Here is a 23,686-nt window from a genome sequence, read left to right as displayed (position 1 = left end):
AGCCTTGTGGATCGCTCTGCGCCTGCGCAGACGCAATTCGCCGCCGGGGCGCCAAGCGGCGCATGCGCAGGCGCGTTGGTCTCCGTTGAGAAGGTGCTGCGGCGGTGCGGGAGGTAGGAGGAGCCGGGTTTTGGGGCCGGGAGTCTGCACCCGGGAGAGGAGGTCCAGCCACCTCGGGCCTTTCTCGCTCCTCTGAGGGCGAAGAGGCTTTCTCGCCCGCCGCCAGCCGCGGTTAGAGGCAGGACCCGGGCTTGGGTGGAGGAGTCCAGGGCTGTCTGAACGGAAGAGGGGTGGGGGGATCCGGATACCCACGGGGCACAGCCCGGGGGTCCGACTAGCGATCGGAATTCGCCGTCTGTCTTTATAGCCGCCAGAGTCCTTGGCAGCCCTTCCCCAGGTGACAACCCGTGTGTCATCGGGTTGGGCGAGGCGGGGGGTCAGCCCCGCACCTGCCCATTCTTTCTTTCAGCGTCTGCGGTGAGCCCGGCCGCGGTAGGTACAAAGCTGAGTAGGCACAGTCCCCAGCCCTCTGGAAACTTGCCGTCTCGTAGGATCCATTACTTCCTTCAGCAGATACTGATTGAGCACGTATAGGAGATGCACCGTTTTAAACTAGTATCGGCAGAGATGTGGCGACTCCGGGCAGTGTGGAGGGTGGAGTTTGCTCTAGCGCCCACATCCAACAGTTTGCTTGGCCTAACGTCCCAGGCTCTCGGACACGGATTCTCCCTGCAGCCTTCTCTCCCACCACTTTCCTCTTCGCTCCCTATTGTACCAAGCTCTTTGCAGTTAATTAATTCAACAGATAACTATCGAGCATTTGTTACAAGTCATGCACCTTGTCAGCCAAAGAGAATACAAAATAGAGATGAGTGTGTGCCAACCTGAAGTTTTGAGCTTAGTAGGGGACAGATAACAAGTAAATGAATAAAAATGTAAGAGCTGATGCCCTGGAACCACACTGCCTGGATTTGATCCCAGCCCTGCCACTTGAAAAGCTGTGTCAACTTGAGTCAGTTCCTCATTCTTGTGCCTGGTTCCTTGCTGTAAAGAAAGGGTGTCAATAGATTGTACCCAGTAGAGTTGTTGTAAGTATTAAACAAGTTTGACTTGTAAAGCACTTGGGACCACTGCCTGCATTCAGTAAGCATTCAATAAATCTATTACATGTGATTATAACTTGTGATAAGTGCCATTGTGAAAACAGCGTGTAATGATAGAAAATAATGGGAGTGGAGAGGGTTCGCTTAGATAAAGACGGAGAGCAAGCTTCTCTAAGGAGATGTAAGATGAGAATGAGCCAGCCATGCAAAGTAGATTTTAGGTATGTGTGTCTGCCCAGCTTTGGAAAACTAGGTGATTAATTGGATTACTTGGACAGTGGAGATTTCATTATGGTATTTGAAATGAACTTTCTACCACTGGGTTATTCAGTTTTGATTTCTGAACTCCACTAAACTGTGCCAATATAAATAATCATGCCCGTAAGGCGCAACCTTTGCATATGAGCAGCATTCTAGTCACCTGAGTTAGGAGAGTTGCTGGGGTGAGAGAATGGAGAAAAGTGACCTATTTCTGATTTGGAAAAATTGGTTGTATCAGTGAAAGAGAGCCTGCTATGTTCCTATCTTTTGTTTCTTTGTGAGCGTTCAAGTGCATATTCTCTCTTTCTCTCTCTCATTACATTGCTTGCTGATAGAGCCTCTGAGAGCTGGAGGACCAGCACAGGCCTAAGAGATAGGTTTTCTGGATTCCGGGGCCATCTTGTTTCTGTGGTGACTGCTCTTCATGGGATTTATTCCCTAGGCTTCAATAAAACTCTACTCTTCCAAGATGCACACATTTTTCTGCCTGTGGAAGAACATGCTTTGACAGGTTTTTAGATCCCTCTCCCCTGTTGTGTTGTGGTAGCCTATAGGACAGTTAGTTTGTGCTAACCAGGCTATAGCTGATTATTTGACAGGGGTATTGTTCCTCTCGAGACTTTTCTCATACCCCACATGCTCTTGTACCTTCCTGGAAGAAATGGCATAAAATGACAATATCTGTCTAATTACACTTAGATGCTTTTGGTTTTCCACGAGTGAAAAATTAAATGAATCAAATGTGCTTTATCACCGTGGAGATCTTGGAGAATCACCTGAGCACCAAGGTCACATGTACTCTCAGAGGCATCTACTGGACAACAGAAGCTCTCTGCTGTGAACTTTAATAAAGGTAAGCTTTAAACGTGCTGTTTAACACAGGTTCAATTTGAAGAAAGACATTTTAAATCATTATGGCAGGGGGAGCAGTACTTCCTGCTCAGTTGTGCAAACCCTCCAGGTACCTCAGTGAGAAGTAGAGAGGAACCATAATGAAGCTGCGAGTGCGAACGAGGCCTGGCTAGGCTCACACTCGGGTTCACTTTCTCATCTGTCCACATGCCCCCAGATTGACCCTCACTCCTCCGAAGACCAGCCTGAAAGCCTTCAAACCCGTCAGATGATGGATGAATCAGACGATGACTTTAAGGAACTCTGTGCCAGCTTTTTCCAAAGGGTGAAAAAGAATGGCCCCAAGGAAGTGTTGGGGGAAAGGAAGACACAAAAGGCCTCAGACAGCACCCAGATAAGAAGCAAACTGAAAAGGACCAAACCAACTGCTTCCAAGAGCAAAACCCTTCAAGGCCCCACTGAGAGGAAAACTCGCTCTGGCAGCCAGGTCCTGCGGACTCAAAAGCAAGGGGCACCCAAGTGGCCAGAGAGTGAACCAGCTCCCCCTGAAAATGGGGAGGGAGGCGTGCATGCTTCTGCTGTGCTCCAAGACAGTGCATGGAGCACCCAGACAGGTAACCAGCTGAAACAGCTGCCAAAGCTTTTCCAGAGAGGAAACCAGAGGTGATTTGTACTGTTTTAAACCAGGGGTCGGAAAACTTTCTGAAAAGGGCCAGCTAGTAAATTTTTTTGGCTTTGCAGGGTGTACAGTCTCTGTCGCAAACTACTCAACTCCCTATGACGGTATGTAATAGAGTGGGCTGTGTTCCAGCAAAACTTCACTTAACAAAAACAGGCAGCCAGCCCGAGGACCGTAGTTTGCCAACTCCTGTTTTAAACAATAGTCATAAAAAATATAACCCGTGTGAATTTTCTACATGATATATTTGGGACCCTCTTCTCTTTCAGTTTCCTATTAATGTTTACATCACACAGTTGACATGAGTTATATGAACATGAAAATAATGCTGCTTCTCTCACTTTCTTGAGTTCATTCCAAAGTGGTTAAGTTGCAGTGGGCCAGCCAATTTGGTTAGGCTGCTGAAAGGTAGAACGAGGGTGCCGTGTGGGTTTGAGTCCCAGGAGAATATTCTGGTCCTTCCTTTCTCCTCCAAACACCTTTTATTGTTTTCTTTTTCTTCTTCTTTTTTTTTTTTTGGTTTGTTCGTTTAAAGCAGCTTTCTTATCCTGCTGCCCTTGGTGTACTAAACCATATGCTTAGCATACATTCTTCATGCAGAACTGAAAACCAGCCTTGCATATATAATACAGCACAAGATCTTTGGGGTCCTGAGTTCTGTTTCTAAATTTTTCTCACCTTCACTTCCTGATCTTAAATAATATGTGGTCAGCATGATCTCCCAGTGCAGTGGTGGTAAAGAGACTGTTGTAAGGCTTCGTTAATGTTGCTGAAATGTTACTGGTCCTGCATGCGCCCTTTGAGAGTCTAGTGAAAGCTATGCTTGATTTCCCCCAGAACACTGTACCCCCGAACACACCTGCAAAATTGACATATAACTTCAGGGGCTTCGTGGGTCCCCCGCCCGGAGGTCATCTACAGACACCAAGTTAAAGGAGAACTTCTGACCTAGGAAGATATAAGTGTTTGTCATTAATATTTCTTTAATAACAGCTTTATAGGGATACAATTCACATTCTATAAAATTTACCCTTTTAAAGTGTATGGCTCAGTGATTTTAGTATATTCACAGAGTTGTGCAACCGTCCCCCCTACTTAATTTTAGAACATGTTCACCACCTCGGAAATAAACCCCATGTTCAATAGCAGTCACTCCCCATGCCCCCTCCTGTCATAGATATTTATGACAGGGGTACTTGTATTACCACAAACAGTGAGGTTACCAAAAAACAATCAGTACTATTCACACTTAAGAGTTAAACCTAAACTAGTCAGTAAAGGACCCCTTTGAAACTTGAGGTGTTTGAAACTTTGGAAGAGTCTTTGGTTCCTCCGGCTAGAACTGATGCATGTGAATGTTTTCCTCCTTGCCAGAGGCTGCTCCTGACAGCCGCTCCCAGCCCCCTCCTTCCTGTCTGACTGCAATGGTGCCCAGTCCCTCCAAACCCCGGGCGGCAGAGCTGGTGCTACAGCGAATGCAGCAGTTCAAGAGAGCAGACCCCGAGCGTTTGAAACACGGTTCAGAAGGGTGCTCCCTAGAGGCTGCACTTGAAGAAAACGTCCCAAAGGGCCCTCAAGAGATGATGGCGGAGAACGGTATGATGGGAGTCCTCTGTCTTCCCAACAGGGATGACTTTCGGGGAAGGGAGTCAGGAAGGAGCCCGTGTTCATTGCGTCTCTGCTGGGGGTGGTGCTCTACCTTTGCCACTCTGTCTGGCCAGAGAACAGAGGGTCCCTTGGGTCATTTCTCACTTAGCTTCCTTGACAAGGTACCGCTTCCTCTTTTTTTTATTTTGACCTTTTATTACAAAAATTTTCCCATTCATAAAAGTCAGAAAAATATATTACAATGAAGTCCCTATGCCCTCAACCTATATTTAACAATTGTCAACATTTTGCCATACATTTTTTTATGTCTCTATAAATATACGTTTCTTCTGTACCATATGAAAGCAAGTTATATACATCATGACGCTTCACTCCTAGATTCTCCTATATAATCACAATACCATAAACACAAGTGATTCCGTAACACTGCCTGGTATCAGTTCACATTCAGATTTCCCTGGTTGTCCCAAGGATAGCCTCTGTAGCTGGACTCCTTCTCTTTCTGAATGAGGATTTGTCACACACATGTGGCTGTGGCTCAGCAGTCTCTCTGGTCTAGACCCGAGACCAGTCCCCTTGTCTTGTCCTTGTTTTTTCACGATACTAACTTCTTGAAAAGTCCAGGACAATTGTCTTTTAAAATTCCCCCCTTTCTGGATTTGCTTGTTTCCTCCTGCTGTCATTTAACCTTTTCCTGCAGGGAAGTGCCGTGCACTGCATGTTACACCACCTCTTGAGGCTTGTAATGTCAGGTGGTACTACACTTTATCCCCTAAACAATAGGAATTTTCATCCCTGGTGAAAATATACAAAAGGAAAAGAAATAGGAAGAAACTGTATTGACAGACTTACGGCTAGTAAATACATAGTCTCCTGGTACTGTACCTGCAGATTTCACCTCAGGATTACCGAGGATTCTCAGGCTACCCCAAAGGTCCATGCAGGTGACATAGCGATGTGACATCTGCTGTGGCGTCAGTCCTTGGTCCACGTGGCACCAAGGGGTGCAGAGGAGTCACTCAGCCAGTGCGTAAGCCCAGCACCTGCCCTACATGCGACTCAGTTGTTTCCATAAATCGTCACATTATACCCAGTAATACTCAGGGGAGATAAACCATTTCTTTGTTTAAAAAAAACATTGGACCAAAATGAAGTATGATGCTTTTCTGGCTTTGTTCTCAGGGCATATCCCTCATGAGTGCCGAGGGTTTGCTCCAGCAACATCAGATGTGACAGAGGGCCGCAGCAGTGGGCATGACCACCTTGAGAGCCATCTCAAGATTAGAGTCACTCCATCCTCTGGTCTGATGCTGAGAAAAACCGAGAATGGCATTTCACTCTGACCTGGTTCTTCTAGGATGGGCAAGAAAAAGTCAGAGTAGTAGGAAAGGTTGAGCTTTGAAGAGAAAACTTAGATTTTTTTGGAATAGAAGCCTTATAAACCTGGAATGCCCGGGGTTGCCAACTTTAGCAGAGATGGGAAATGAAAGGCAAGTTCTTTAGTACCTTGATGCTCAAGAGAATGGTCCTGGACCAGCAGCATCAGCCTCGCCTTGGAGTTGTCAGAAATGCAGAATCTCAGGCTCCACCTGGGCCCCCAGAGTGCCAGCCTCCGGACCTGCATTTCAACCAGCTTTCTGGGGGTCCCTGTACCTGTTAAAGTTTAAGGAGTACCCTTCTCAGGGCCCCACTCGGGGTCCAGTCTCCCTGGATGGGGCCACACATGAGCCAAGTGGTGCCAGGTCTGGATTCCTCACGATACACCCAGTGTCCGTGCTCCTCGACATCTGAGGATAAGCTGGTCCTCATAGGTGCTTGTGCCTCCACAGGGTCTGGGCCCAGGCTCCCTGCCACAGAGAGCGACACTGCAGTGGCCTTGGCCCTCCAGCACGAGTTTGGGCCAGAACGGGCATCTGCACACAACGACAGCCTGGAGGAGAAGGGGTTGTTCTTTTGCCAGATCTGTCAAAAGAACCTCTCAGCTATGACCGTGACACGGAGGGAGCAGCACGTGAACCGGTAGGAGCAGCTCGGCCGTCACCTGTCTGCGGTCACCTCTCCCGTGGGTGTGACCAGCTCCAGGGCTCCTGTGGCCGTGGTGGGAATCTTGAGATAGTACCTCAGTATCGGTGTCAATCTATCCTTGCTTTTCTTTTTAAACAGCTTTATTGAGATATAATTCGTATACCATACAATTCACCCATTTAAAGTGAACAATACAATCGTGTTTACTTAATATATTGACAGAGTTGTGCAGCCATTACCACAATTTTTTTTCCCTATAAATTTATTTATTTATTGTTGGCTGCGCTGGGTCGTCGTTGCTGCGCACGGGCTTTCTCCAGCTGCAGTGAGCAGAGGCAACTCTTAGTTGTGGTGCGTGGGCCTCTCATTGCGGTGGCTTCTCTTGTTGCAGAGCACGAGCTCTGGACACGCAGGCTTCAGTAGTTGTGGCACATGGGCTCAGTAGTTGTGGCTCACGGGCTGTAGCACGCAGGCTCAGTAGTTGCGGCACACGGGCTTAGTTGCTCCGCGGCATGTGGGATCTTCCCAGACCAGGGCTCGAACCCGTGTCCCCTGCATTGGCAGGCGGATTCTTTTTTTTTTAATAGTAATCTTTTTATTTATTTATTTTTATATTTATTTTTGGCTGTGTTGGGTCTTCGTTTCTGTGCGAGGGCTTCCTCTAGTTGCGGCAAGCGGGGGCCACTCTTCATCGCGGTGCACAGGCCTCTTCACTATCGCGGCCTCTCTTGTTGTGGAGCACAGGCTCCAGACGCACAGGCTCAGTAGTTGTGGCTCACGGGCCTAGTTGCTCCGCGGCACGTGGGATCTTCCCAGACCAGGGCTCGAACCCGTGTCCCCTGCATTAGCAGGCAGATTCTCAACCACTGAGCCACCAGGGAAGCCCCGGCAGGCGAATTCTTAACCACTGCGCCACCAGGGAAGTCCCCACAGTCAATTTGATAACATCTTGTCACCCCTAAAATAAACCCCAGACCCATTAAGCAGGCACCCCCATTTCCCTCTTTTCTTCAGCCCCTGGCAACCATTGATCTGCCTTATGTCTGTGGATTTGCCCGTTCAGGACATAAGTGGACTCACACAATATATGGCCTTTTGTGTCTGGCTTCCTTCACTCAGCAGTGTTGGCAAGGGTCATCCATGCTGTAGCTGTGTCAGTGCTTTTCTCCTTTTTAAGGTTAGATAATGTTCCACTGTATGGATGGACCACATCTCGTTTATCCATTCATCCATTGGTGGACATTTGTCTCCACCTTTTGGGTTTTATGAATAGAGCTGCTGTGAACATGCTTTCCATGTATTTGCTTAAGTATCTGGTTTTTTCATTTTTTTTTTAATGTATTTATTTATTTTGGCTGTGTGGGCTCTTCATTGTGGCACGCGGGCTTCTCCAGTTGCGGCACGCGGGCTTAGTTGTGGCATGTGGGATCTTAGTTCCCCAGCCAGGGATGGAACCCAGGCCCCCTGCATTGGGACCACCAGGGAAGTCCCTTGAGTATCTGCTTTCAGCTCTTTGGGGCATATACTTAGGAGTAGAATCACTGTGCCATATGGTTACTCCCATGACTCTGTGTTTAGTTTATCCTTGCTTTCTTCAGACACCTTTGCTAACAGAAACCTGAATTCAATGTCTGGAGGCTGACTGTAGGCTGTGTGGAGGGATCAGCTCAGGGGGAACAGGCTTTGTCCCACAGCATGTCCACGCTGACATGAATCCCTATCTACGATCATATTACCAGGGAGGGTGGTTCTTCTACCTTTGCTGTCTTCCTCCAGGTGCTTGGATGAGGCTGAAAAGGCACTGAGACCTTCCGTGCCTCAGATCCCTGAATGCCCAATTTGCGGCAAGCCATTTCTCACCCCAAAGAGCAGAATCAGTCACTTGAAACAGTGTGCGGTGAAGATGGAGATTGGCCCGCAGCTCCTGCTCCAGGCCGTGAGGCTGCAGACAGCTCAGCCCGAGGGGGCCTCTGGCACACTGGCATCGAGGTGAGTCAGATGAAAAGGAAGAAAAATCAAAGTAGTCTGATTTGCTTAAAAAAAAAAAAAAAAGAAAAAAGGCCTTTTGTAGTGTTGGAGGACAACAGAGCCCTCTCTGATTCTGGAGATGAAATATTTCGGGAGGAAATTGGGCATAGTCTCCACAGGGACTGAGGAGGGGACAGATCTCTATCGTCGGAGGCTTTGAAATGGACCAGATGGATTGGACTGGTTTCCACGAGGGCCTTCCTGAGATTTACCCATCCCCACCATCCTGAGCAGCTAAGAATTCAATAATTCTCTTCACCTCATCCATTTCGTGTGGGGTACAGCATGGCTTCCAGCTCAGTGTAGTCTGATTTTCATACTATTAATGTAAGATTACTCAGCGTAGCTCAACAAGTTGATGAGACAGAACCATAGGCCTATTTTTTTGCATGAATTAAATGCTTAAGTGTTTGAATGGGAGGCCTTGCTGATACCCAGAAACAAGTGCTTGGCATGCAAACCACAAACAAGTGGCAGAGGGTTGCTTCCCTCCACATCGTCTCTGCCACTGTGGTTGCCTGGGTAGGTCCCAGTGTTACAGGGAACAGAGTAGCGCGGGCCCTGGATTTCTGTAGGTTCGGGACTTCTTTCCCTCGGCAGCTCTTGAGGGCAAAGGGAAGGCCGAGGGCAGTGGCTCTGTTTGTTCCAGCCATTGCCTTGCACGCAGGTGATGGGCCTCTGAAGGGGGCCAGTGCTGAGACTGGGTGGTCGATTCTTAGCTGCAAGCCTGTCCGTATTTTAGCACATCAACACTAGCATCACAGATTCAGAAGCCTTAAGTCCTTAGAATAGATGTCATCTAAGCCATTGCTTGCCTTTTGGCAGGACTAGACTGAAGCTACCTACTCAGATAAAATATATCTGCTTTTTAAATACCTCCAAGAAGTGAGACAAGATGTGTGTGGGTCCTTCTGGAAGGTTGTTAGAGTAGAAAACCACAGCAAACGAAGAGCCTTGCCTGCCATACGGCCAAACCCAGGGCGTTTTGACCCCGGGGTAGTCAGAGCTCCCCAGCCAGGGCACACATGCTGGTGAGAGCACCCCACTTGCTCCTGCACCCCTCGCGTGCTTTCACCTCAGCCCAGGCCCTGCCCGCTGGGCTGAGGTACAGTCTGCAGCAGCTGCCAGCAGGGCCTGGAGGTTAGGGTGGCTCCTTCCCCTCTTGGAGGCTGTGGTTATCGTGCAGGGTTCCCAGGAGGTTGGAACTGAATTAGGGCTCGCTGAGATCTCTGAGGTGATACCTGAGATTCTGGAGCCATCCCTGGCCTGGTGGAGAGCACGAGCTTTTACCCAAACCAGAGGTGCTTCCCGCACACTGCCCTGAGGTGCAGGGAAGGTGGTCCTGGGTCTGCACTCTCCATCTGTCTCACCTTTACCTCCCACCTCTCGCCCAGACCATTGGAATTCACCAGGCAGTGTAGGTTCTCTCCAGTCAGAAAATCCTTTAAATAAATATCCTCCAACCCAAATGACATGCTGCACGTTGACCTCTGAGTCAGCTGACCACATTGGTGGCCTAACCTGGGAGGCCTTTCAGGCCTTGGGCAGAGATGCCGCCCTAAGGCCCCCGCAGGAGGGAAGGGATCTTTTCACGGCCAGTGTGGCCGGGTCCGCCTCAGGGCATCTGAGGTATGGATGGGCAGAAGTGGGTGGAATCCGGGGAGCTGACTCCACCGGAAGGGTCTGGCCACGTCTGGGGTACGCGGGTGCTGCTGTCGGCTTTGTGTGTCTGCCAAGAACCCTGCTGGGCAGCATCACCCGGAAGGACCCAGACCCTCCCGTGTCTGGACTGTGCTGCACTTATGGCCCAGGATCAGGCGAGCTCACGTGAGGCACAGAGTGAGCGCAGTGACTGAGTACAGAAGCCGTTGATGCTTCTGTCTGCACATTTATCCCTTTTCTCTCGCCCCCCCTACCGAGGAGAAAGGGTGAGCCCTCTTAGGTCCAGTGGGGACCACCTCATAACAGGAAGCGCTCGCACCTCCAGCCTCACTAACCTTTCGGTGTGGCTGCCTTTTAAGCCTCAGGGATCACGCTGGAGGTCTGAAGCGGAAGGGAGCCACTGCCAAGAAGGAGCCGCAGAAGAGGCGGAAGGTCGCCAAGCCCGAGGCGCCGTCCGAGGACCTGCTGGTGGCCATGGCTCTGTCCCGGTCCGAGATGGAGCAGGAGGCTGTGCCGGCGGCACTCAGGCTGGGAAACGCTTTTTCTGGGAGGACGAGACCGGGAGCAGGTACGTGTGGTCAAGGGTGGTGCCGGGGGAGCCTCGCCGCACGGCAGCCGCTAAAGGAGCAGCTGGGGGCCTTGGGGGGAGGATGACTCCGTGTTGCTTCTGTTTAGCTCTAGAGAAGAAAAGCCGCAAGAAGAAAGCCCCTGTTACACCCCCGCAGTTGTTAGTCCAGGACGCGGAGACCACAGGGAGACAGATGGAGGATCGCGTGGCCCAGCTCTTGGCAGAGGAGCTGGAGCTGTCTGGCACGCCACCGCTTCCTGCGAGCAGAATTTTTAAGGAAGAGCTGGAAAAGGGCAGGCGGGGTCTTCGACCACCTGGAGGAAAGCAGAACTTTCTGTGGGAGGGCAGCGCCCTGACCGGGGCCTGGGCTCTGGAATCCTTCTACACGGCCAGCCTGGTCCCTCCCCTGGTGCCCCAGCGGCCCGCCGAGGTGCGCTCCCTTCCGAGCTGGCACGGGTGGGCTCAGGAGAGAGGGCGGCGGCAGAAAGTTGGAGGAAGATGGGAGGGGGGAGAAGCCAAGGAGCATCGTGTGTGGTCTAGTGTGTTTTCTTTGCAGCAACCAGATGGTTCCCCTGGTAGGAACAGGGAGACCACTGGTTCCCAAGTGTGTTTTGTTCCTGGAGAGTTTAAAATGCAGAGTCCCAGGGCCTTCTCCCGGACCGGGTATGACCTGCTTGTGATGGAGGGCAGGAACCAGACTGGCCTATGCAGGTGTCTGGAATTGGTACTCACCCGCTTGAAGCAATTCAGACGATACTAGGAGGGCGGAGGCCCTGGAAACCCTTCTGCAGATGTGGAGGCCACAGGCATGGCCTCTGCTGTGACAGACGAGCTTGCTGACAGGTGGCAATGGTGACAAGCTTCCCAGGGTCGCGCTGGGCTGGGTCTCACACCCTTGGGGAGCCTGCTGCGGCAGCCACACGCTCACTCTGGCTCTCCCACTTCTTTCAGGGCCTCACACAGGAGCCCACGCTGCCACTGGAGCTGCCTGAGAAGCCAGAGCCTGGCGTGCAAACACCCCTTGCCGTCCATGGCACCCGCCCTGTGGGCCACAGCCCCCTGAGCCCAGCGCCCTCCGCCAGCCAGAGGGAGCATCAGGCCCTGCAGGACCTCCTGGACCTGGCAGGAGAGGGGCTGAGCGCCAGCCCGTGGCCCTGCAGCGGGGGCCCGGCCGGCTCAGGAGGGGCCACAGGTGAGACACTGGCCGTCGGGGCCTCTCCCCCCTGGGACCAGGGCCGTGACAGCTGCTCAGATCCGATGTTGCCAGGCTTATCCCCATGTGACAGGGAGAATGTAGTCTCACTAGGTGCTTTCATTTTTCCTCAAAGGTGAATGGGATTTAGGTGAGTCTGTCACAGTCTTCCTTCAGCTTTGACCAAGGACAGAGCCTTTTGCCAGAACGAGTGGTCATGAGGGCTGATTTCGGCTCTTTCTCTCCCGAGTCCCTCTCTGTTGGGAGCGGGTGGTGGTGAAGGTGGTCTGTGGGCAGTTCGCTTTCCATGAAGACGTCCTCGGGTCAGCCCAGGTGATGCTCTTTCCCTGGTGGTTGATGTTGCCAGGAGGTGCTGTTCTTTTAACCTGCAAATCCTCCTCTCAGGAATGGACTTGTTGCCCAGCAGCCTTCCACTGACTGGGTTTGTCCTGCCAGCCAAGGAGAAGTGCCTGGAGAGGAGCGGCCAGGCTTCGGTAAGAATGTCTGGCCCTGTCCCGGCTCCATCCATGGTCTTGGCCGAAGGGCTTGTGTGTTCAGTGCTGCCAGCTCACTGCCAGCCTCCAGGCCCCTGCTCGAGTCCACTGATCCCCTTGACGGCCTTTGAACTGAGCGGGGCTTTGCCATGAGGCTGTTGTCCCTTTTGTCGCTGAACCCTGGGGCACCTCAGTAGCCCGGCCCTGGGAGCCTGCTCTGTCCTGGGGCCTGGGGAGCACCCCTGCTCGGTGAGGGTGCCTCACTTCAGCCGACGGCTCTGAGCATCCATCTCTCAAAGTTCCATTCACTCGTTCAGGACTTGCTGTGCCCTCATGTGTGAGTCCTGGAGGCCTCCAGCTAATAGTTCGTGTTCTGTGTTGGTGACAAATTGGGTTAGAAGCTGGGTTTTCCTTAGAGGAGGTGTCATCCCGTGAGTGCATTGGTATCAGCCAAGCACTTCTCACCAAGGTCTCCCTGGAGATGTGGCACATGTCAGAGAGGGACACGGAGCTCCTCAGCCGGCCCCGTACCTGCTTGGGCTCAGGTGCCATCTGTCACTGCAGGCTGGGCTGGTAGCTTCCTGTGGGGCCGCACACCTCCTGGCCCACGGAGCCCTCAGCAGGTGCTGATGCTGCCGCCACATCCCGGTGAGGCTATCAAGCACACCTCTCCATGGGCTGGGGCTCCCATTTAGGCCAGGGAACTGGGTGTGATGGAGATTTTCAGAAAGGACTGGGTTTTGCTGTTCCGTGTCCCTGAGGGCCTAAAGGTAACTTAAAGGTGGAGCCCAACATTGGACCTTGTGGGGAGCAGCACGAGGCCCTGACTGGCCACCTGCACCCCGTCAGTTGGGCCTGCATGGTTAGGCGGGCGACAGGTGGCAGTGGCCGCTCTCCCCGTCTCATTTCAGCTTGCCCTCGGTTTGCTGGTGGCCGACTTCGGTGCCATGGTCAACAACCCACACCTCAGCGACATCCAGTTTCAGATGGACGGCGGGGAGGTGCTTTATGCCCACAAGTTTGTGCTCTATGCCCGATGCCCACTTCTCATGCAGCACGTAAGTGTGCGGCCAAGCTGCCTCCCCACCCCCTTCCCTCCCCCCTCCTCTCCCTCCTCCCCTCTTCTTCCCTCTGTGCCCTGCCTCTCCCTCTGTCTTCCTGCCCCCTTTCCTCCCCCAACCCCGGCTCTCCTCCCACTGCCCTGGAACGTTCTTCCTCTGTTGCCATCAAGGTTATGCTTCCATGGAGAAGACAGGTTTGAGGTGAGGAAGCTCTATGAGGAGATGAGCTTTGGGAAACATCAGACTTCTTGTTCTGTTGAATAAAAATCCTTTTTTCCCCAGAATTGTTTCCTTTTCCTCTATTTGCATAATTGTAAAGTCTTATAAACAACCTTGTTAAGGTCGAGCTACCGCGACATTTCTGTGCCGTTGTGCATTTGACTTGAACATCGCATTGCAGGAATCCCAGAAACTGCTGTCAGTCTCGTCAGAAAGTTCTAGTGCCTTTGATATGCCTGTCAAGAGGGGACTGACTGGGTTCTTGAGCATCTATCACTGACTTGATTTTGGAAACAGACAAGTTTTGTGGCCTAACCTGCAGAATTCCTGGCCAACTAAATGGAGTGACACTGGCTAATACCTGTCCTAGGACAAGCTCAGAGGCTCCCAGAACCTCCCTGAGGTCTGTTTTGCCCCAAGTCACAACTGTCCGATCGGTAACTCTTCTGCACGCGTTTCTCCCTCAGGTAAACAGTGAAGGCTTCTTTGCAATAGAAGATGGTGACATGAGGACCCAGCGCGTTCTGCTGAGTGACGTCAGCGCTGAGGCCGCCCGGATGTTCCTGCGTTATCTCTATGCTGCGGACACTGCCCTTACTCCCCAGCTGGCCCCTGACCTGAGCTCTCTGGCCCACAGGTCTGGGTTGTTCTTCCCATTTACTTCACAGCTTTTGACATTAACTGACAAGGATTATCTGGTTGATGGCCCGTGGGAAGGTCAGGGCTGAGTCCTTCCTGTACCTTTTAATCCCAAGTTTATACCTGGTGGTGACCTTGAACAGGGTGTATTGACTGGAAGCCTGGCCAGAATGAACACTTGCAGGAGAGCCAAGTGCTGGCTGAGGAGGGCCCCCCGTGGCTTTCGATCCCTGGGCGTGATGAGAGGGTGGTCCCAACCTCAGCCCCCAAACACTGCCGCTCCTTGGTGGTTCTGCCACCAAAGCTGAACAACAGCCGTCCTTTCCCAAGTTCCAGAAAATGGAAGTGAGTAGGATGCTTGATCTAACTCCCATGAATTTGCACCTACCTGGTTTGTCCACACCAGTATCTCAGGAGAGGTGGCAGGTAGCTCAACAAAAAATAGGTGTTTTACTTCCTGATAAGGCTCAAGGGCCTGTGGGATGAAACCTTGCTCATCTCTCAGGTGCATTCTTGGGAAGGATGGGCTCAGCCTCTGGGGTTTCAAAGGTACCGATTAGACCACAGAGCCGTCAAGCAGGTGGCAGGCTGGTGTGGCCCTAGGCCTGGCTGACCTGTGACAGGTTTGGGTGTCCCGGTTTGCATCAGTCACAGCGCTTTGGGTGCTCTCCCGGTCACAGCACCACCCATCCCTGCCATCTTCCCTCAGCCTGCACTCGGGCCTGCACAGCAGGGTTAGTGGCCCTCCTTGAAGGCTCTGTTTCCAGAACTGAGCAGCCTGGGGCATAGCTGGGCATGAGCACGGGAACCGTCTCCGTAGAGGAGCAGGGGAAAGGCCAGGGTGAGTCACGGCCATCCTCCCCGTGAGGGCTCCTGCCCCGAGCCTTCTGCACCTGGACACCCAGCTGCCGCCTCTGCGCAGGGTGGGGTAACGCATGGCTTTCCCATTGCAGGTTTGGCGTGACTGAGCTTGCTCACCTGTGCGAACAGGTGCCCGTCCTGATGGATGCCGAGGGTGGACAGCAGAAGGAGCAGGAAGACGAGGATTGTGAAAGCAGAGTGGAGACTTTCCAAGAACTCCTGCGGTCAGTGTGGCGGGGGGAGGAGGAGGAAGCAGAGGCTCTGCCGAAATCCGAGGGCCGAGAAGAAGACAGAGAAAAGGTGAATGAGGCAGAGATGGAAGAAATTTATGAATTTGCAGCTACTCAGCGAAAGCTGCTCCAGGGGGAGAAAGCTCCAGCGATGAAGGAAGAAACTGACCAGCTCAGGGAGGACGGTCCAGTTTCTGGGGGAATCCTCACAAGCGTTCGCAATAAAGAACAGTCAGAAAATGCAGAGCAGATGGAATCATCTGGGCAAGGAAGAGATGAGGCCCCAGACAAATGGAAAAACATGAGACAGTCCACGCTCCTGCCCCCCGGGGACCAGGGTTTGGACAGGGAGGAGAAAGCAGAGTCCCCAAAGGAAGCACTGGCTCTTCCCTACTCTTCCAGCCCTGCCCGGGGTCGGGCAGAGAAGCAGGAAAACACCTTTTTGTGCTCAGTTGATGTTGATGATGATGAACAGTCCTTTTCATCGCCTCAAGCCAGATACCCTGAACCCTCCCAGATGACAAGTGATCGCAAGGAAGGAAACTGCACCGTATGGGAAAGGGAGATAGAGAGTTCCCATCCCCCTGCTCACCAGCAGGCACCTCCCTCACACTCACCCTTCTTCCCATCACATCCCCATCAAGGCAGGAGTCCCTGCCGGCCACATCTTCGTTCTCGTCACACCAGTGACCTATCCCTGCCAACACCCCAGTTGCAGGGCACGGCTTCCAGGGTGGCCTCCCAGAACTCATCACCAAAGCCAAAGAGGGCCAGAAGCCTTCCCATGTCACGTAAGGATCCAGGCCAGAAAGACAAGGAATGTAGTTCCGTGTTGGAACACAGAGGTAAAGGGGTCCTGATCTCCCCCGAAAAGTCTCCTCCCATGGATCTAACCCAGTCAGAACCTGGCTGCTTGAGTGCCAGGTCTCAGAACTCTCCATCCAGCGTGAACAGAGAAGATGAGGTGATCCTTTTATTGGATTCAGATGAAGAGCTGGAGCTGGAACAAATCAAAATAAAGTCAGTTTTGAATGGTCCCTCGGAAGAAAGGAAAGTTCTTGAAGTTAGCACCAAGTCCTCTGAGCTGTTTTCCATCATTGACCTCGATGCGGAGCAGGAACATTCCCAAAGCCCACCAGGAAGAGAGCCCACGCTACAGCAGGAGGTGGAGGGACCGCTGGGGAACCGGGGCTCTGTCGGGGGCAGAGGGACCCCCCAGCTGTTCTGCGACCCCAAGATCAGTGGCGACGAGGACAGCACGACAGATACCTCGTGGCTGGTGCCCGCCACCCCACTGGCTAGCAGAAGCCGTGACTGTTCATCGCAGACCCAAATCACAGGCCTCAGGTCCAGGCCTTCAGCAGACCCACTGGCTCAGCCCAAGCCCAGGGCCCTGTTACAGAACAGGGACGAACCGGAAGCCATGAGTAAGTTTTCGTTCATCGTGCCTCAGACATCCTCACTCCTGGGCCACGTCGCTCCCGGAAGCCCTGACAGCAGAAGGCAGGTCTGCAGAAGCCCGTCCAGTCCCCACCCCAGATGCCACCAGTACTTTTCTCCTCTGGCTCCCCGTCCCAGCTCAGGAGGCCTCGCTGATCTCACTGGGCAGTTCCAGAGGCACCCGCCGCCTGCGCCGAGCCCAGGGGTTCAGGCCACTGCGAGTGAAGTGGTGGAGGTTGAGGACAGTGAGGAGGAGCAGGAGGTGGCCTCCCGGAAGGCGAGCAACATCCTCCTGCCGGGTAGTGACCCCCCGATGCCAGCCGACGATTGGTGTTGGCATGTGGAGCCCCTCTCACCAATTCCGATCGACCACCTGAACCTCGAGTGGACCGGCCCCCTGAGCACCAGTAGCCCTGGCAGTAGGGTGGAGGGGGCCCCGGACAGCGGTGACTGCCGCTCCCCAGCACTGCTGGGCACCACCCCCATCCGAGGAAGCTGCACTGGCCAGAGGAAGGCTCAAGAGAAATCCCCTGGGGCCAGCTCCCCTGGGAGCAGCAGGCTGAGCTTTCTGAACTCAGCTCTGTGGGACGATTGGGATGGAGAACAGAAGTCCCCAGAGGCTCTTCCTCTGCCCCAGACACCGAGCGCGGATGGAGCCCAGAAATTGCAAGAGTTACAGACGCCAAGTGAGTAGTGGGAGGGTGTTGTCTTTTACACTGTTTTACACTAAGGGGCGTGGAAGGTCGTAACGACAGTGCGGGGCAGTGATGCTAAAGGGCCTGCTGACTCGCGGCCAGCCCTCCCCTTGCCTGCCTGACCCCACTCCACGGTTGGGGAGGATCGGCCTGCTGTCAAACATACACTCCTTAGCCAGCAAGTCAGGGCTTCCTAAACCTGCCTGGATCCTGTGGCTCGCCTGGGTACTTGTTCAAGATCCCTGTCTGTGGCTCCACTCCAGAACAGTGGACCAGCACCTCCAAGAGGCTGTGACAGGCACCTCACGTGCACCTTAAGAGCAGACATGTGTGGTTCCTCAAGTAGTCAAACACAGAATTGCCATTACCACCAGGCAATTCCACTCCTACATATACATTCAAAGGATTTGAGATCAGGACTCCTGTACACAAATGTTCACAGCAGCAATATTCACAACAGCCAAAAGGTGGAAACAACCCAAATGTCCATCAGCTGATAAGTGGATAAACAAATGTGGTCCATCCATCCAGTGGAATATTATTCAGCCATATAAAGGAATAAAGCACTGACACAGATACAGCAGAATGAACCTTGAAAACATGCTGCTCAGTGAAAGAAGCCAGACACAAAAGGCCACCATGTATTATATGATTCCTTTTATATGAAACGTTCAGATGGACAAAGCCATAGAGACAGAAAGTAGATGAGTGATCGCCAGGGGCTGTGGGGGAGGAGAACAGGGAGTGACGGGCATGGAACTTTCTTTGGGGGATGAAATGTTTTAGAACTAGAAAGATGTGGTGGTTGCACAACACTGAATGTGCCAAGTGCTACTGTTCACTTTAAAATTTTGTTATGTGAATTTCATCTCAATTAAAAGACCAGATGGGGTGAGTGTGGGAGGTCTGCTGTGAGCCTTATCGGCCCCACTGGTGGAGGGACCCCACTTCCCAGCTTATTTCAGTCACAGGGGAAAATCAAGGCCCCCGGTGTTGGTGTTGGCCCCTTGAGGTGCTGCTGCCCCACCGCTACCCCCTCCAGCTGGACTGATCCAGGGAGAGTCTGGGAAGGGACCAGGCGACACTGAGCCGTGACTGGTGACAGGGAAGCAGAGCCTATGGGCAAAGCATCTGCCTGTGTCCTGCCATTTCATGTCCCCCTAAAGTCTTAGACCAGCTGGGCATCACTAACCAGTGCTTTCAGCCTTGAGTGGGCGTCAGAATTGCCTGCAGAGCTTCTTAAAACACACGTGGCCGGGCTCTACCCCAGAGCTGCTGCTTCAGGAGGTCTGGTGTGTGACCAAGAATTTGCATTTCTAACAGGTTCCCAGGTGGTGTGTGAGAACCGCTGCAGGAGACCTGAGAACAGGGGACCTTAGTCAGAATCTGAGGGGAGATTCATGAGGGTGACAAACTCTCTGAAATGATATAAAGAATTTTGTGCATTTTTCACAAGACAGATCCTGTTGTTTTCATTGGCATCTCAAAGGACTCCATGTTCATAAAAAGGATAAGAACCAAAGTCCAGATGTACTTAAGTTGTCCCTAAGTTGTCTTTAAAATACTGATTTTTTTTTAAATAACAGCATTATTGAGATGTTATTCACATATCATAAAATTCACCCTTTCAAATGTACTATTCAATGGCTTTTTAGTACAGTATTCTACAACTGTCTAATTCCAGGATGTTTTCATCACCCCAAAATAAATCCCACACCCATTAGCAGTCGCCCCACTGCCCCTTCACCCCAGCCCCTGGCAACCGCCTACCTGCTTTCGAGCCCTTCACAGCATCAGCACCGCGTAAGCCCGTGGCCCTCACCGTGTGCTGTGTGATGCTTTCCAATGGGAAGACAGGACTGCAGAGTCAAACAGTGAAGGGTGGACATCACTGCTGTCCTGGAGCGTGGGCAGCATTTCTCTAAGTGACACTGTCAGGGTCAGAAGAGGCAAATCCAGGGCCCTCGTGCTGAAACGTGTGTTTCTTTTGTTCTACCCAGAAGGTGCTAATCGGAAGAACTTGCCCCCCGAAGTGCCCATAACCCCAATGCCAAGGTATTCCATCATGGAGACCCCGGTGCTGAAGAAAGAACTGGACAGGTTGGTGTTGTTCTGGAAAGCTTGCTCTGAGCAGACCCTCCCTCCTGTGCCTGTGTCCAGGCTTATTAGTGAAGCGGGGAGCAGAACGGCACCCTGGGCTCTGGTGGCAGGAGCCTCTGGTTGGTGGGGGGGCGTGCGTGACTCCCAGCTCTCCACATACTGTTCCCCAAGTGACTTAGGGCCAAGAAATGACACTCCTCCAGGTCACCCATCAGGTGGCAGGTCTCCATGTGCCGTGTGGATGGGAATGGGACCCTTGCCTTAACAGTCTGAGGAGGGACACCTGATTTTTTAAAAGAACATCAAAACTCACATTCCAATGAATTCTGCTGTTCACCTTGGACACTGGGGAGGTCACTGCTACCACCACCACTCAGAACTCAGGGGGAATAGCCCTTCTGGAATATTCCTGAGTCAGCTCAGTGGGTATGCAGGATAGATATTGACCTCTGAATGCTCATAAGTCAGGCATTTAAGATTCAGTTACATAAAGCCACTAGTTTAATTAGTTGATAACTGTTTGCTCTTTGCTGACGTTCACCTGTTTTCCCATTCAGGTTTGGGGTCCGCCCTCTGCCCAAACGCCAAATGGTCCTGAAACTGAAGGAGATATTCCAGTACACTCACCAGACACTGGAATCAGACTCCGAGGAAGAGAGCCAGTCCTCACAGATGCCCTTGGAGGCTCCTTGCAGCCAGACTTACACCACCAAGACCTCTAAGGCTTCAAGGGCAGCTGGCCGCACCCAGCTGGAGGCCACTTCTGGTCCCGTTCCCCAAAGGTCCAAGGGACCTGCTAAGAACAAGGGCCCCCAACATCAAAAGATGCAGCCTGGTGGAAGCATCCCTGCCCTGAGCATGTCACCAGCCAAGGAGGGGCCTCCAGGCCCTGATGGTGACACCCAGCTACCGGCCTCCCAGGAATCCATGGCCACCTCTGTAGACAGCAGTGACAGCTCCTGCAGCTCACAAAGGTAACCAGATGGAAGGACAGGGCCAGTGGCTTTATAGGTCCTCTGACAAGTGAGTTTTGAGAATTGGCATAAGCGAGGCCTGATGGCCAACATTCAGAAATCCCAGCTGCCTTCTGGGTTTGAACGACCGGGGAGACCCAGGTGGGGTTAAAGGTCAGCCCCCTGTGGGCCTCCTGGGCAGACCTCTGGGGCTTCCACATCCTCGCTCACAAGCAGGGCCAGCCTAGCACGGCTGCCCTCGGCATTAGATTCTGGCTGAGGGTGCGATCCTGCTCAGGCCGGCGGCTAGAGTGCCAGGGACACAGCAGCCTGGGGCTTCCTACTGCCCTGGGGGTCGTCCACGTGCCAGGCTCCGCAGGGGACACAGAAACACACTCCTTCCCTCAAAGAAGCTCCTGGTCTCGGGGTAGAGGCTGGAAAGAAAGGGTGTTGCTAGATGTTACTGTCTGGTTCTTTTCAGTTCTTCCTGTGAGTTTGGAGCGGCCTTGGAGTCTGCAGGAGAAGATGAGGAGGATGAGGAGAGTGTCAGTGCTTCGCAGGCGGCCATCCAGGGAGCGGCCACAGAGGAGGCCGTGAGGCATTACATCTGCTCCAAGCCAGCCCTCTACCGCAAGGTCCTGCTGTACCAGCCCTTGGAGCTGGCAGAGCTACAGGCCGAGCTGAAGCAGCAAGGCATCCACGTGGCCACGGGGAAGCTGCTGGACTTCCTGGACACCCAGTGCATCACCTTCACCACAGCTGCCGCCCGCAAGGAGAAGCTTGAGAGGAAGAGACGGCAGCCCATGGGCAAGAAGACGGGGGTCAGAACCCGCAGGCCTGTCCCCCGCCCCCAACCCCTGGCCATCAGCAGCCTGTGAGGGTCTGCGGCCCCCGTCAGCCAGCCAGGCCCCCACAGTGTTTCTGAGCTTTCTGACCACACCGCTCCCCCTGTGAATAACGGCAGCACCAACCCAGATCGGCTTCCTCTTGACCTCGTATCCTAGAGTGTTCGTCCGTATTCGGAGTGTGTCGTCCGCTGGATGTAGGGGCCCTGGCCCCTCCCTCCATCGGTGCCCACAGTTTGTCTCCCTTTAACTCCCTTGGGCCCCATGTGTTTCAGGAGGGGGTGGGCCACTGCCAGCTGGCCAGGGCAAGGCCTGATTCAGCCGCGTCTTCCACTCTCTTTGCCCACCAGTCACAGGTGTCCGTGTCCTGAGGTGGATGTCTGGGTCCAGGCTGCCCCTGCCCATGTCTTCCTTCTCAGCACTTGGGCTGTAATCCCAGCCTCCACCAGCAGACCAGCTGTCCACAGGCCCTGCACTGCCAGGCCCCAGGTGCTCTGCTGGCCCAGCTGTCCTGCCCAGACACTTGTCATTGTCACCAGCAGTCTCTGAATTGGACAGTACAGAAGGCCCAGTACAGCTCTGAAGCCCCCAAAATAAGCACGTTCTTTGTTAACTGGTTCCACCAGTATGTGTTGCAGCCGCCTGTGGAGTGCAGGTGAGGGCTGGAAAAGAAGAAAAGTTTGGGTCTCTGCGTCCTTGTGAACGTCTTGTCTGTTTTAAATACAGTGCAGTTCGTTTTATATGATGTGCAATAAAAACAAAAAGGCTTTATAGAAACCTTCTGGATGCTGTACTCTAGAAAATAACGAGGGAAACGGGCCGTGGGGAGGGGACCCACCGTGCCCCTGCTGCCCCCACACCCGTGTCTGCCGAAGGCCTGTGCCTGTTCTTCATCTCAAGGGGGAGCCCAGGCCTGCTGCTGCTCATTCCTCTGGTTCGTAGGTACTCATTCATCCACACATTTGCGCCCCTCCCCCAAACCCCGCAGGCCTACAGTTAAGAGCCCTCAGCAGGCGCTGAGCTCCCACCCTCGATGATCCAGGAGAGGCCAGGAGAGGCCGAGGCCCAGCAGCATTGCCCGGGGTTTGTTACATGCAGGCTTGGGCCGCCCATACCCACTGGGTCAGAATCTGCGTTTTAACAGGATGAGTTTATGAAGCCTGCTCTGGCCTGTGTGCTGGGCCCTGTGGAGAAAGGGGAACAGGCCGGCATTTCCGGTCATCTAATGGAGGAGACAGACTGGCCTGTCCTCTGTGCCAGCTGCGAGGGTCAGTGCTCAGATGGCCCAAAGGGACAGCTTCCTGGAAAAGGGGGTTTGTGAACTGGGCCTCAGCGGCGTGCAGCATTCAGGGAGGCGAAATGGGGCTTCTTGAACACATACTGTGTTTCCTGATTTGTGACCAGGCGGAGGGGACCCAGCCTTCCCCGTGTCTGCTGCCCAAGGGCAGACGGCTAGAGGGAAGCCTCGGCTCAGATCACACTGCTTTGATCAGACTGAAGATGGAGCCTGGCCTGTTCTAGAAGCTACCATGCGTTTCTTGTATGAAGGGCTTGACGCCCCCTCCCGAGTATGGGCTGTGTCAGGGAAATGAAGTGGAGTTAGGAAGGAGGGAGCCGACCCAGGGTCCTTACCCTGCTCACTGGCTCGCGGAGGAGACCATGCAGCTTCGGGTGCACTCCCTGGGGGGAGGCCTGGGAGCCTCACTCCTCGGACAGTGTCCTGACTCCGAGAACGCTACCAACTCCAGGTGGAAAAGGAGGTTTTGGGGGAGGGGTTAAAGTTGATAAAAAGCCACCAGCAGGTAAAGGCAGGGAAGGTGGGCCTGGGGACTGAAGACCTTGGCCCGTCGGGTCTGTGCAGCGCGTCCCCGGAGGCCAGCAGGGGTCAGCAGTGGGCCTGGCCATGGATCGGCCAGTGCAAAAGCAAGGAAAGAGGGTTAAACCAGCCACAAAGAAAAGAAACCACCACAGCCGGAGAATCGGCGGCACCCAGGAAAGCATGACCTTTCCAGAGGATTTAAACCTGACTCAGGAGCTAGAGAATTAGGTCCAGCTAACTGGTTGAAAAGGAGCCGATGATGAGCTGCCCTCTCCCAGCACCCACAGGGAGCCTGGAGGAGCCAGCGGCCATGGCCTCATTCTGGGCAGCAGGCACAGGCGTTCCCGTGCAG

General features: G+C 53.2%; 1 protein-coding gene across 5 annotated transcripts; it reads left to right on the top strand.

Moving 5' to 3' along the window:
* Nucleotides 1-28: 28 nt before the first annotated feature.
* On the top strand, nucleotides 29-22,293 carry SLX4 (SLX4 structure-specific endonuclease subunit). 5 transcript variants are annotated; one of them, XM_082362052.1, is made up of 16 exons: nucleotides 29-113; nucleotides 2,064-2,217; nucleotides 2,434-2,830; nucleotides 4,270-4,491; nucleotides 6,333-6,522; nucleotides 8,305-8,517; nucleotides 10,578-10,786; nucleotides 10,894-11,216; nucleotides 11,738-11,978; nucleotides 12,384-12,472; nucleotides 13,384-13,530; nucleotides 14,220-14,389; nucleotides 15,345-17,608; nucleotides 19,618-19,717; nucleotides 20,275-20,691; nucleotides 21,152-22,293. In XM_082362052.1, the coding sequence occupies exons 3-16, from the start codon at nucleotides 2,485-2,487 to the stop codon at nucleotides 21,546-21,548; spliced, it is 5,328 nt and encodes a 1,775-aa protein (XP_082218178.1). In that variant the 5' UTR covers nucleotides 29-113; nucleotides 2,064-2,217; nucleotides 2,434-2,484; the 3' UTR covers nucleotides 21,549-22,293. The 5 variants fall into 5 exon arrangements, with proteins under 5 accessions (XP_082218178.1, XP_082218181.1, XP_082218182.1 ...); XM_082362055.1 differs by having other exon boundaries at nucleotides 2,326-2,830; XM_082362054.1 differs by lacking the exon at nucleotides 29-113 and adding an exon at nucleotides 121-492.
* Nucleotides 22,294-23,686: the final 1,393 nt, after the last annotated feature.

Source organism: Balaenoptera borealis, assembly GCF_965194805.1.
Source record: "Balaenoptera borealis genome assembly, chromosome: 16".
NCBI lineage: Eukaryota > Metazoa > Chordata > Mammalia > Artiodactyla > Balaenopteridae > Balaenoptera > Balaenoptera borealis.
The sequence above is the reverse complement of the archived record's forward strand: the minus strand, read 5'-3'. Positions and strand labels throughout refer to the sequence as shown.